Raw genomic sequence first — 13,545 nt, forward strand, 5'->3', positions numbered from 1 at the left:
CAGCAATCATCAAGGATCCACACCACCCAGCACACACTCTGTTCTCGCTGCTGCCATCTGGAAAGAGATATAGATGCCACAATGCTCGCACCAACAGGTTCAGGAACAGCTGCTATGTCGCCACCATTAGTCTCCAAGACAACAAACTCAATCAGGAATTCATTTAAGGACTCTTACTTGTGTACTTTATTGACTGTTTTTTCTTCCTCTCTACATTGCAGTCAGTTGTTTACATTTCTTTATTTCTTTACATGTGTACAGTTTTTGGAAAATTTGTAGATGGCATCATTGTCGGACTGAGCCGCACAGTTGTAGGTGTAAAGTGAGTAGAGTGGAGGGAGGCGGGGGGCGGGGGGGCTAAGAATGCAGCCCTGTGGTTCTCCAGTACTGATGGAAGATTGTGGAGAAGTTCTTACCAATCTTCACTGACTGTGGTCTGGAGGGAGGGAAATCCATGACCCAGTGGGGTGTTAACTCTTGGAGTTTGCTGATCAGTTTTGAGGGGATGATGGTGTTAAATGCCGAACTGATGTTATGCATCTTGGCTCTCCAGGAGCCCCAGGGCTTTGTGTCGAGCCAGTGAGTATCCATGTCACAGTAAATCTGAATCTCGCATAAGACAAGGTGTCTGGGGCCACGGGGTCCAGCCAGGGGTGTCTGGCACATAAGGGCATGCACGCACCCCCATCTATGCAGACAAACTTGCGCAAACATGCCCCGACACTCCTGGCCAGACCCCGTGACCCTGACGCCCCTGGCCAGACCCCGTGGCCCTGACACCCCTGGCCAGACCCCATGGCCCAACACCCCTGGCCGGACCCCATGGCCCAGACACCCCTGGCCGGACCCCGTGGCCCAGACATCCCTGGCCAGTCCCGTGGCCCCAACACCCCTGGCCGGACCCCGTGGCCCAGACACCCCTGGCCAGTCCCGTGGCCCCGACACCCCTGGCCAGACCCCGTGGCCCAGACACCCCTGGCCGGACCCCGTGGCCCCAACACTCCTGGCTGGACCCCCCTGCCCAAGACCCCCCAGACACCACTGGCCAGACCCCGTGGCCCCAACACCACTGGCCGGACCACGACACCCCTGGCCAGACCCCGGGCCCAGACACCCCTGGCCTGACCCCGTGGCCCCAACACTCCTGGCTGGACCCCGACACCCCTGCCCAAGACCCCCCAGACACCCCTGGCCGGACCCCGTGGCCCCAACACCACTGGCCGGACCCCGACACCCCTGCCCAGACCCCGTGACCCCCAGACACCCCTGGCCGGACCCCGTGACCCAGACCCAGAGGGACGGGACGGGCGCGCGGAGCGCCTGGTGCTGCGGCGCGCGGTCACATGACGCCGAGCGCTGGGACTGGGAAGGCGAGCGCGCGGACACTCCTCAGAGGGCGGGGGTTCACAGCGGGAGCGCCCTCCTCAGGGGAGGGGGCGGCAGCAGCAGCGTCGGGCGGGCGGCCGGGCGAGGATTTGAAGGGAAGGTTGACGCGGATGGCGAGCTGACACTTCCCGCGGGGCCGGGATTACTTGCAGCCCTCTCTCGCTCGAGCCCTCTGCTGCCGGGGGAGAGGGGTGGGTGGGTGGGTGGGGGGGGAGGGGAGGGGTCGCTGGCCGCCGCTGCCGCCGCTGCCGCCGGCCGGGATGCGCTGAGAGGCCTGGCTTGTGGGCGATCAGAAAACCGGAGTGGTTCGGACCCACCCTCCACAACTTCTCCCAGCAACATACAGGGCATTTCCCGTCCCCGCCGTAGGACCGGGACCGCGGAGTTGGCTGGGGGAGAAGGGAGACGCAGGGAGCCGGCAAGATGGCGGCGGATCCAGTCCAGGTACAGGGGGAGAGGGGGGGGGGGGAAGAGTGGGAGAGGGGGGGTGGGGGGGGAAGAGTGAGGGTGGGGGGGTGGGGGGGGAAGAGTGAGGGTGGGGGGGTGGGGGGAAGAGTGAGAGTGGGGGGGTGGGGGGAAGAGTGAGAGTGGGGGGAAGAGTGAGAGTGAGGGGGGGTGGGGGGAAGAGTGAGAGTGAGGGGGGGTGGGGGGAAAGAGTGGGGGTGGGGGGGAAGAGTGGGGGTGGGGGGGAAGAGTGGGGGTGGGGGGGAAGAGTGGGGGTGGGGGGGAAGAGTGGGGGTGGGGGGGAAGAGTGGGGGTGGGGGGGAAGAGTGGGGGTGGGGGGGAAGAGTGGGGGTGGGGGGGAAGAGTGGGGGTGGGGGGGAAGAGTGGGGGTGGGGGGGAAGAGTGGGGGTGGGGGGGAAGAGTGGGGGTGGGGGGGAAGAGTGGGGGTGGGGGGGAAGAGTGGGGGTGGGGGGGAAGAGTGGGGGTGGGGGGGAAGAGTGGGGGTGGGGGGGAAGAGTGGGGGTGGGGGGGAAGAGTGGGGGTGGGGGGGAAGAGTGGGGGTGGGGGGGAAGAGTGGGGGTGGGGGGGAAGAGTGGGGGTGGGGGGGAAGAGTGGGGGTGGGGGGGAAGAGTGGGGGTGGGGGGGAAGAGTGGGGGTGGGGGGGAAGAGTGGGGGTGGGGGGGAAGAGTGGGGGTGGGGGGGAAGAGTGGGGGTGGGGGGGAAGAGTGGGGGTGGGGGGGAAGAGTGGGGGTGGGGGGGAAGAGTGGGGGTGGGGGGGAAGAGTGGGGGTGGGGGGGAAGAGTGGGGGTGGGGGGGAAGAGTGGGGGTGGGGGGGAAGAGTGGGGGTGGGGGGGAAGAGTGGGGGTGGGGGGGAAGAGTGAGAGTGGGGGGTGGGGGGAAGAGTGAGAGTGGGGGGGTGAGAGAGGGGGTGGGGGGGAGAGTGAGAGAGGGGGTGGGGGGGAGAGTGAGAGAGGGGGTTGGGGGGGAGAGTGAGAGAGGGGGTGGGGGGGAGAGTGAGAGAGGGGGGTGGGGGGAAGAGTGAGAGAGGGGGGTGGGGTGGGGGGGAGTGAGAGAGGGGGGGTGGGGGAAGAGTGAGAGGGGGGGTGGGGTGATGAGTGAGAGAGGGGGGTGGGGGGGAAGAGTGAGGGGGGGTGGGGGGGAAGAGTGAGAGGGGGGGTGGGGGGAAGAGTGAGAGGGGGGTGGGTGGAAGAGAGAGAGGGGGGTGGGGGGAGAGTGAGAGAGGAGGGGTGGGGGGGAAGAATGAGAGAGGGGGAGTGGGGGGGAAGAGTGAGAGAGGGGGGTGGGGGGAAGAGTGAGAGAGGGGGGGTGGGGGTGATGAGTGAGAGAGGGGGGGTGGGGGGAAGAGTGAGAGAGGGGGGGGGGAAGAGTGAGAGAGGGGGGTGGGGGGGAAGAGTGAGAGTGGGGGGTGGGGGGGAAGAGTGAGGAGAGGGTGGGGATGGGGATAGAGTTGGGGAAGAGTGAGGGGGTGGGGGAAAGGAAATAGTGTGGCAGAGGGGAAGGCAAATGGTAAGGGGAGGGAAGGGTTTAAATGTGGTGGAAATGAGAGGAGGAGGTTGGGGGGGTAGTGGAAATGAGAGGAGGAGGTTGGGGGGGTGGTGGAAATGAGAGGAGGAGGTTGGGGGGTGGTGGTGGAACTGAGAGGAGGAGGTTGACGGGGCCATGGAGGAGAGGGTAGATGAGTTTGGAGAGAATGAAGGGGTGAGAGGAGGCGGATGTAATGAGATTCGTTTGTGGTAGTGGTGGGGAGTGGCGTAATGGAGGAGGTGGGAAGGGAGAATCGGAAGTGTGGAGGTATGTAGAGTAGTGCAGCATTGTGTGTGTGGGGTAGTGGCGGTCAAGGAGGAGGTGGGGGAAGGGAGGTGGTGGGGTAGTGGAGGAGAGGGAGGGAGGGATGTATTTGTGGAGGAGATGGAGGGAGGCATGGGGACACGGGAGAGGGAAGGAAGGGAGGGACTGGTGAAGCAGGATGGTGGAAATGAGAGGAGGAGGTTGGGTGGGGGTGGTGGAAATGAGAGGAGGAGGCTGGGGGTGGTGGAAATGAGAGGAGGAGGCTGGGGTGGTGGAAATGAGAGGAGGAGGCTGGGGGTGGTGGAAATGAGAGGAGGAGGCTGGGGGTGGTGGAAATGAGAGGAGGAGGTTGGGGGTGGTGGAAATGAGAGGAAGAGGTTAGGGTGGTGGAAATGAGAGGAAGAGGTTGGGGGTGGTGGTGGAAATGAGAGGAGGAGGCTGGGGGGTAGTGGATATGAGAGGAGGAGGTTGGGGGTGGTTGAAATGAGAGGAGGAGGCTGGGGGGTGGTGGAAATGAGAGGAGGAGGTTGGGGGTGGTGGAAATGAGAGGAGGTGGTTGGGGATGGTGGTGGAAATGAGAGCAGGAGGCTGGGGGGTGGTCAAAATGAGAGGAGGAGGTTGGGGGGTGGTGGAAATGACAGGAGGAGGTTGGGGGGTGGTCAAAATGAGAGGAGGAGGTTGGGGGGTGGTGGAAATGAGAGGAGGAGGTTGGGGGGTGGTGGAAATGAGAGGAGGAGGTTGGGGGGGTAGTGGAAATGAGAGGAGGAGGTTGGGGGGGTGGTGGAAATGAGAGGAGGAGGTTGGGGGGTGGTGGTGGTGGAACTGAGAGGAGGAGATGGGGGGTGAGGTGGAGTTGTGGGGTGAGATGGTGGCGGGGCTGCGGAGGGAAATTAGGTGGTGTTGTGGGGCTACGAGGTGTTGGAGGTGGGAGGGACGAGGTGGTGGCGGGGCCGTAGAGATGGGGGCGAACGAGGTGGTGGCGGGGCCGTGGAGGTGGGGGGGAGCGAGGTGGTGGCGGGGCCGTGGAGGTGGGGGGGGAAGAGGTGGTGGCGTGGCCGTGGAGGTTGGGGAGAAGAGGTGGTGGCGGGGTTGTGGAGGTGAGTTAGGAGGAGCTGGAAATGGAGGGCTCACAGAGGAGAGGGAGGAGGTGTCATGGAGATGAGAGAGGAGGAGGTGGTGTGATTGTAGTGGAGAGGGAGGTGGTGGTGTTAGGGTCATGGATGAGAGGGAGGGGAGGGTGTGGTTGGGATGTGGAGAAGAGGTAGGAGGAGTAGGTGGTGGGCTTGTGGAGAGGGAGGAGATGTTGGGGTCATGGAGGAGAATTGTGGAACTGTTCCTCAATGATGGGGTGTTGGTTGCATGGGAAGGTCTGCTGGTACTATGGGAGAGTTGGGTAGAGGAGTCAGGGTGATGTACATGAGGAGGAGAGTGGGGAAGCAGAAGGTGAAAAAAAATAGGGAGGGAAGTTGTGGAGGGGGAATCTGATGGGGAGATACTAGGTGAATAGAGCTATTGTGGTGGAAGAGTTCCAAACAGTGTGAAGATGTACTGAATTTGTTAAAGAGGAATAATGAAAGATGAAAGGCAAAGTGGTAGTAATTGTGTGGGAGGTGTACGAACAGAAAGTGGGAGAAAAATTAAGTTGCAGGTATGCTTGGGCAGTGGGCAGGATGATTCTGTGATATTAAATGAGAAAAATTGAGATGGAGAATATGAGAGTGAATAGGAAAGAGGGGAGATTGTATTTTATGAATGGTTTCAGGGCAAGGAGAAAAGGAAAACAATTATGTAAATAGCAAAAACAAAGTGCTGAAAGAACTCGGGGGCAAGTCGAGGAGCATCAGGTGGGGTGGGTGAGCTGGGGAGGAGGTACAGTGGTCAACATTTTCAGAATGAGAGCCTGCATAATGCCTGCCTTTGGTCCAGATGCAAGTTCAATAGATTGTTGCTCTGGTATTACCTTAAAATGAGATCTTTCCCCTCTCCTGCCTGTAATATTTGTCCAATAAATAATTCATGCACCATTTTTTCGTCCCACCCCCTCCTCCAACCCCCTTGCCCCCCCCCCCCCCCCCAAAGTCTTGGCCTTTAGGGAGAGAATGTAATTTCAAGGGGTTCAGTATTGTTGCCTGGATTTAGGTATATTAGTATTGATTTCCTGTATGTGCACTTGTGTTTATGTGGCCATTTTTGTTTCATTTTTAATTTGCAGTTTTATTGTGGATAAAAGAAAATTGGGACCTTAGTCAGGCCAAAGGATTCTGACCATAAGAATTTGCTTCAATATCAGCCACTGGAGGAGGGGGTGAATGAAGGAAAGCTGTTTAATTGTTGTTGGATTCTTGGCTGGCTGCCCACCACCAAGTTTCTCTTTAATATCCTTTAATGGAGGCATAGAGGTTGCAGCAGTCTTAGATGTGCTTTTCCCCAAAGGAAGCTCTTTTGAGTAAGTCACCAGTTTGGATATGAAATATATTTGTGAAGTTTCTTACATATATTTTCAGATGAGGTAGTGATAACACTTTATTTTGCCTTGTTTATATAATAAACTAGTGACTTGTTAATTAATGTTCTTAACACCCCCAAGAGATTTAGGTCGGTGAAGGTTTTGCTTTTGTTCAGTGCTAGTTCCTTGAATTAGGGGATTAATGTTTTATTGTGTCTAAGGCCACATACTGGTCATCAGAAAGGAGTGGTGCATGGGATGTTGGGAAATACATTTTTTATATATATATAATATTTTTATATATATAATATTTATATATATACTCCTGTTCGGCTCCGAATCATGGGTCCTCTACCGGCACCACCTACGGCTCCTAGAACGCTTCCACCAGCGTTGTCTCCGCTCCATCCTCAACATCCATTGGAGCGCTCACACCCCTAACGTCGAGGTACTCGAGATGGCAGAGGTCGACAGCATCGAGTCCACGCTGCTGAAGATCCAGCTGCGCTGGATGGGTCACGTCTCCAGAATGGAGGACCATCGCCTTCCCAAGATCGTATTATATGGCGAGCTCTCCACTGGCCACCGTGACAGAGGTGCACCAAAGAAAAGGTACAAGGACTGCCTAAAGAAATCTCTTGGTGCCTGCCACATTGACCACCGCCAGTGGGCTGATAACGCCTCAAACCGTGCATCTTGGCGCCTCACAGTTTGGCGGGCAGCAGCCTCCTTTGAAGAAGACCGCAGAGCCCACCTCACTGACAAAAGGCAAAGGAGGAAAAACCCAACACCCAACCCCAACCAACCAATTCTCCCTTGCAACCGCTGCAATCGTGTCTGCCTGTCCCGCATCGGACTGGTCAGCCACAAACGAGCCTGCAGCTGACGTGGACTTTTTACCCCCTCCATAAATCTTCGTCCGCGAAGCCAAGCCAAAGAATATATATATATATATATATAATATTTATATATATGTATATAATATTTATATATATATAATATTTTTATATATATATTTTTTTATATATATATATAAAATACACACACATCCATACACTGATTGATAATGAAATGCCAGTCAGGAAAAGACATTTTTTTGAGAATGCTAAAAGGTTTCTATTTAAAGCTTTGTATGATCTAATGTTATTGGAACCTAGTCCTGTAGCAAATTCATACAGTGTATGGGTTTTGAGTATTATATGTCCTTTCAATTAATGTATAGGAGTATAACAGTGAGAGTGTTATATTGTGAAAAAATCCTTTTCCAGTCGGTTGGTGATGCTGCAATCTAGATATAATGTTGTATAGTTTTAATGGAAGTGGACCAGCTAATGGATTTTTATTTGGAAGACAGGAGCTCTTGTAAATTCACAGGCTTGTACATTTTGAGATGTTTATCAGGGGTGAGAGTTTCCAGGCACTCAGGAGCAGGGACATCATTGGTACTGTCTTGCCTTGGTGTCTATTTCCACATCTTTCTTGAACTTTATCAGGTGTCCTTGAATGTCTTGGCAGCAGATCCGTATCTGTATGTATTTTAGAAAAAAAGTTTTAAAGTTAGATGCATGAACTTGTGCAGACAGCTCTTGTGTTGTTTATATTTCTCATAAAATTCTTGAGCAATTCATGTTCTATAGTTTTTTTTTATTTATTGACATTCAATAAAGTTTGCTCAAAGTTTTGTGCAGGTGACCGTAGTACTGAAATATTCATACTTTTGTTTTCAAAGGGTTCTTGGAGTTTTCGACAACCTCTTGTGTCAAAAATTGTTACAAAATCAGCATTAAAATTGTAATTTAGGAGTTAAATAGGGTGTGGACTTGACGTGATTAAATGTAACATCAGGTTTGCAGCCAATGTAAAACCAGGGGAGATGGGGATAAGACCTGTGGGGAGGATGCATAGAGGGCTCCAGTGTGATTTTTGGGGTGGAGGATAAGAGGAAATTCATAACATTTGCATTTTAACGTGGATAAAAGTAAGGTTATTCACTTTTGTTCCCAAGAAACAGACACTTTCTAAATTATGATCATTTAGGAAGAGGAAAGACTCTTGAAGAAGTCATTGAAAGGAAATACACAGATGTGGTAAGCATTTTGGAGGGCAAATGGTGTGCTGGCTTTCACTGTAAGAGTTAGATGAAAGGATGTTTTACTGCAGCTGTATGGGGACCTGGTGAAACTGTCAGGAGTGTTGGATGTAGCTTTGTTCTCTTGATGTGAGAAAGGATGTTCTTGGCTAAACTGACGAGATTGGGTTGATTTGGCTTTATTCAACAAAATTAAGAAAAAAGGCATCCTCCTTGTAATCTTACAAGACTAGACACGAAAAGGATGTTCCCAATGACAGTGAGTCCAGATCCAGTGGCAACAGACTTAACAGTCAGGGTATGCTTTGTAGAATGGAGCCAAGAACATTTTGAATTCTGTACTACAGAAGTAGTTAGTGGAGTTTAAATCATTAATTTATTCAAGGGGATATATCTGTATCAAGGAATGGGAGAAGGCAGGACAAGGGTACTGAAGTGGATGATCATTCATGGTTATGTGTAATGGTGTAGCAGGGCTAAAGGTCTATAATCTCTCATCTATATCTATATTTTTAAAATACTGTGCATAAAACTGGTGGCACCTGCACTTAATTTGGTTCTTATCTATTCCAAGATTAAATATTCCTTTATAGTGCAGAACATGTAATATTTCATAAAATTAGTTGCCATTAGTGTCATCCAGCACCCTTTTAGTATGAGAGAAAGAGTAGAGTCCCTTTAGAGTCGCTGACTGACTGTGGATCTGCCTCAAGCAGCCGCATAGACTCTCTGTTCAATTCATTGGTAACCTGCGCTCCAAATCCAAACCTCCGATGCGATCAAGAAATATTGAGCGCCTAAGGCCCTTCAGGAGCCCTTCTTGCCCTCAGCACCTTTCAAATCCTGGCTCCAATAACTGGTTCCCATGAGCTAGTCTCCTGCAGCCTGTGCAGGTTCCCCAACAGAGTTGCCTGCAGCCTGTATGGATCCCTCACCGCTGAGCCCCTCGCTGGTCCACTGCTATGGTCACCATCCTGAAGGATATCTCAGCTACTCCTTCTCAATGGAGGTGCTGGTGTTTGCCCTGTTTCTGGTGCCTTGCAGCCTTCAACCCCCCCCCTTCATGGCCGCTGGCAAGCACAGGCACCGCCATCTTGGACATAGACCCACATTTGCAGAATTTTTGTTTAAAAATGTTGTTAGCTCTTCTAACAGGATGTTTAATGCCTATACAGAGCTGCAGCATTAAGACCGGGCATTTGACTCCTTTGGAGCAGTGCTGTCTCTCTGCTCACCTGGGTCCACAGCAGCACTGCTGATAGATACAGCAGCTCTGGCAAAGTTGCAATTGAAAAAAGAAAAATCCAAGAAGCTGTATATCAGTTGATCTTGGTCAATAGTAGATCAGTAAATAGTCAATAGTGGACAGATCTGTGCAAGTAGAGTATAATGTAGAAAAATATCAACGTATCCACTGTGATACAAAGAAAATAGATTGCATTGAAAAGATGTATGAACACAAAAGATAGAAACAGTGGGACTCTTAAAAATGGCAGAACTTGTATTAGCCACGGTGCAGGTACCATAGTGGTTGGTGCAACGCTTAATACAGCACCAGCGACCTGAGCTCAAATCCGATGCTGTCTGTAAAGAGTTTGTATGTTATCTCTGCGTCTGTGTGGGTTTCCTCCCACCCTACAAAAGTATTTGTTGGTTAATTGGTATATTTGGGCAGCATGCTGTATCTCTAAATTTAAAAAAATTAAAAATGGAAAAGCAAAGCATACAAAAGGCAATTGAGATGTTTGCTTTTATTGCAAGCACAGGCAGGGAAATTTTATTACAACTATACAGTCTTTTAGAGAATACATTTGTACTCTGTACATTTCTGGAAAAGAGCTTTGTTAGATTGATTTCAGGTGTAAAGGTACTGTTAAGAGCCCAGAGGACCCCAAAACCCAGCAGTAATGGATATTCACCAAGACAAATGGTTACTTAAACAAAAGTTGCTTTTAATTATCTTTAAACATGAAAACTTTAACTTATCACTATTAACTAACCTAACTTAAACCCCTTCCAATTCTAAGTGCACGTGTATGTAATGTGTGTATAAGTTCAGAAAAGTTCTTTGATTAACAGTCCAATCTCACTTCTCATTCCTCCAAGTTCATTGGTTGCAGTCAATTCTTGTACTGTTCACAGAATTTAACATTTATGAAGTTCACCAGGCTTTGGTGCTTGAAAGTTAAATGGTTACTGCTGAGGAAGGTTCTTGACGGTTTTCAGAGAGAGATTTGTTATTCACTGGACACCCACAACTGATTGCTTGTAACCAGCCACTTCAGTGTCTTGCTGAAGAAATTTGCCCCATCAGGGTTTTCCAGATGATAACCTCTTTCTTTCAGGTCACTACAGAGTTCCTTTCTGTTTTTCTTATTTCAAGTGAAATATTAGGCAGCCAGTCCTCTCCTCTTGTATGAACCACAAGGGCTTTGACCAGGCTGAACTAAGCACTCACAGTCCGTCTTCCAAATGGGGTTTTTCCACAAGCTTTCCAGCCTGTCCTGTTCCACTCCCAGCTGCTATGGCTGACGGTAAAACTGCAGAAATGAATTCTCTCTCTCTGAGGGAAAAAAAACCTGTTTTACTCTCTTTGCTTGCAAAACCACACGACCCTCTTAGAACAGCAAGTTCCACTCCAGATAGCATGCGGCTCCGATGAGTTCTTTATCTGTTGCCTTTTTGTAAACAACAATCCATTAGTGAAGTCTCTTGGGCACTCTCCAAAGCTTTTGCAAGGTTGAACCTGCCCCAGTATATCTCCCAAAAACATATCTATAATCTGTCACAGTACTAAAGAAAATATTGTGCAAAGTCTGTTGTGTTTTCATTATAGGATGCTGAAGGCTTTGACGTGTCCTGAAGAGATTAGATCAGTGTTGTTCAAGCTTTTTCTTTCCACTCCCATTCTGCCTGAAGTAATCCCTATGCCATCGGTGCTCTATGATTAGTAAGGGATTACTTCAGATGGTATGTGCGTGGGAAGTCAAATTTTTTTAAATTTAGAGATACAGCATGCTGCCCAAATATACCAATTAACCACCACTGCTCTAGACCTAATTGTTACTAAAATATTTTGCTCGAGAAAAATTGTCATTAGCCCATTTCCTTTGGAGTTATGAAATCTTGCGCATAACGAATCCGTTAGGTACAATTAAAACAGTAGTTTTCAAACTTTTTTTTCCACTCACATTAAGTAATTTCTTACTAATCACAGAACACCTATGTCATAGGGATTGGGTGATCTTTGCAGTCTCAACTTCTATGCTAGTTCCTCATAACCCTCAATTCTACAATCTTTCAAATATTTATCTAAAGATCTAGCCTTAAATCATCCTTGGCGAAAACAAGTCCTACCCTGTTAAATTACATTTACCATTCCTTGGCCCACATAGGCAACTGATCTAGATGCGGTTGTAAACTTGCATACTCTTTCTCACTATCCACCCAGCAATTTTGGTATCATCTGCAAATGTATTAATCAGGTTAACTACATTGCTATCCAAATTGTGACTATAGATAACGAACAGCAGTGGATCCTGTACTGACCCTGTGGCATGACATGGGACTCAGGCCTCCAATCAGGAAAAAAAAATCCTTCCACAACAGGAACAAAAAATCCTTCCACAACTCCTTACGCTGTCAATTTTGCATCCAACAAACAAACTCGCCTTCCATCCCATGTGATTTATTGCAGACTAACCCACTTCATCAGTCCTTGAGAGATTTATCCACTGCAAGGCTGCCTTCCTGGTAGTTCTAGTATAGTTCAGCACCTCACCACTTAATTCCTCAAATTCCTTGGTTTCCATGATCTCCTCCATAGGTAACAACTTACGAGAAGTATTCAGTCAAAATTCCACCCATTTCCTGTGGCTCAACACAGGGCTGTCCTGTTGATCTTTAATGGGACCAATTCTCTCCCTAGTTACCATTTTACTCTATAATATATCTGTAGAATCTCTGGGGATTTTTCCTGCCAGTTCCATATCTAATATACTCTTTGTTTTCCCCTCCTGATTTCCCTCTTGAGCATATTCCAATACTTCCTTCTACCTCTGGAGAGATTCATTGGATCTGGACTTCTTAAATTTGACATCGGCCTCTTTTGTTCATAATCAGTTCCTCGATATCCTTTATTCCTTAACATACCAGCCTTGCCTTTCACCCCAACAGGATCGTACAGTGTCTGAGCCCTTGTTATCTCACCTTTACAAAGCATCCTGCTTTCCAACTGCTCGTTTATCTGCAAACATCCTTTCTTGACCAACTTCTGCAAGTTACTGCCTAATGGCTCCAAAATTAGCCTTGCCCCAGTTTAGGACCTTTCCTTCTGGATCAGTCCCATCTTTCTCCTTTGTTATTTTAAAGCGAATTGAGTTAAGGACACTGGACCCAAATTGCTCGCCTGCTGTCACTGCAGTTACTTGCACTATCTCGCTGCGAAGAGGAGGTAGAGTGTTGGGCCCTCTTTAACAGGACTCCAATATGAGGAAACCTGTCATGTCCTTTGTGCTATCGGTGCTCCAGTCAATATTTGGAAACCTGGAGTATCTTAGTAATACCTTATTGTTTTTACAGCTATGTGCAATTTCCCTATACCTCCTATTGACTGTGGGCTGATAATGCAGCCCCATCAAGGTGAACATTCCCTTTTGGTTTCAGCTTCTATGCATGTAGCTTCACTGGACAATCTCCCAGGAATAAACTCTATAAATACTGTTCTATCTTCCTCTATCAAAAATGACCTCCCTCCACCCCCCCCCCCACCCTCTCCTTCCCACCTTTACCTGCCTGTCTCTCGTTCTTCTAGTAGTGGGTATCCTGGAATAAAGAGCATTTCTCTCTCAGCCATGTTTCTGCTATGCCTATATATCCCAGTCTCCCAGGCCTACCACACTGAATTCACCTGCCTTGTCTATTGTGCTTCTTGAATTGTGTTTTATTGTAAGCTCACACCAAGGCACAAGAGCAACTTGTCCGTGAACTACTCTTTGCAGACGATGCCGCTTTAGTTGCCCATTCAGAGCCAGCTCTCCAGCGCATGATGTCCTGTTTTGTGGAAACTGCCAAAATGTTTGGCCTGGAAGTCAGCCTGAAGAAAACTGAGGTCCTCCATCAGCCAGCTCCCCACCATGACTACCAGCCCCCCCCACATCTCCATCGGGCACACAGAACTCAAAACGGTCAACCAGTTTACCTACCTCGGCTGCACTATTTCATCTGATGCAAGGATCGACAAAGAGATAGACAACAGACTCGCCAAGGCAAATAGCACCTTTGGAAGACTACACAAAAGAGTCTGGAAAAACAACCACCTGAAGAAACACATAAAGATCAGCGTGTACAGAGCCGTTGTCATACCTACGCT

At 49.9% G+C, this 13,545-nt stretch overlaps 1 protein-coding gene across 4 annotated transcripts in view; it reads left to right on the plus strand.

The window, feature by feature from the left end:
- The first annotated feature begins 1,613 nt into the window (after positions 1–1,613).
- LOC138763989 (serine/threonine-protein kinase N2-like) overlaps positions 1,614–13,545 on the plus strand; it is a 206,164-nt gene continuing 194,232 nt past the window's right edge. For all 4 annotated transcript variants that reach the window (XR_011357935.1, XM_069939117.1, XM_069939116.1 and 1 more), the window contains exon 1: positions 1,614–1,830. Coding sequence is in view for 1 of the 4 variants with exons in the window: in XM_069939115.1 (XP_069795216.1) it covers positions 1,810–1,830 (21 nt within the window). In the remaining 3 variants the exon portion in view is untranslated. The remainder of the gene's footprint in view (positions 1,831–13,545) is intronic.

This window comes from Narcine bancroftii, chromosome 5 (genome assembly GCF_036971445.1).
Source record: "Narcine bancroftii isolate sNarBan1 chromosome 5, sNarBan1.hap1, whole genome shotgun sequence".
Taxonomy (NCBI): domain Eukaryota; kingdom Metazoa; phylum Chordata; class Chondrichthyes; order Torpediniformes; family Narcinidae; genus Narcine; species Narcine bancroftii.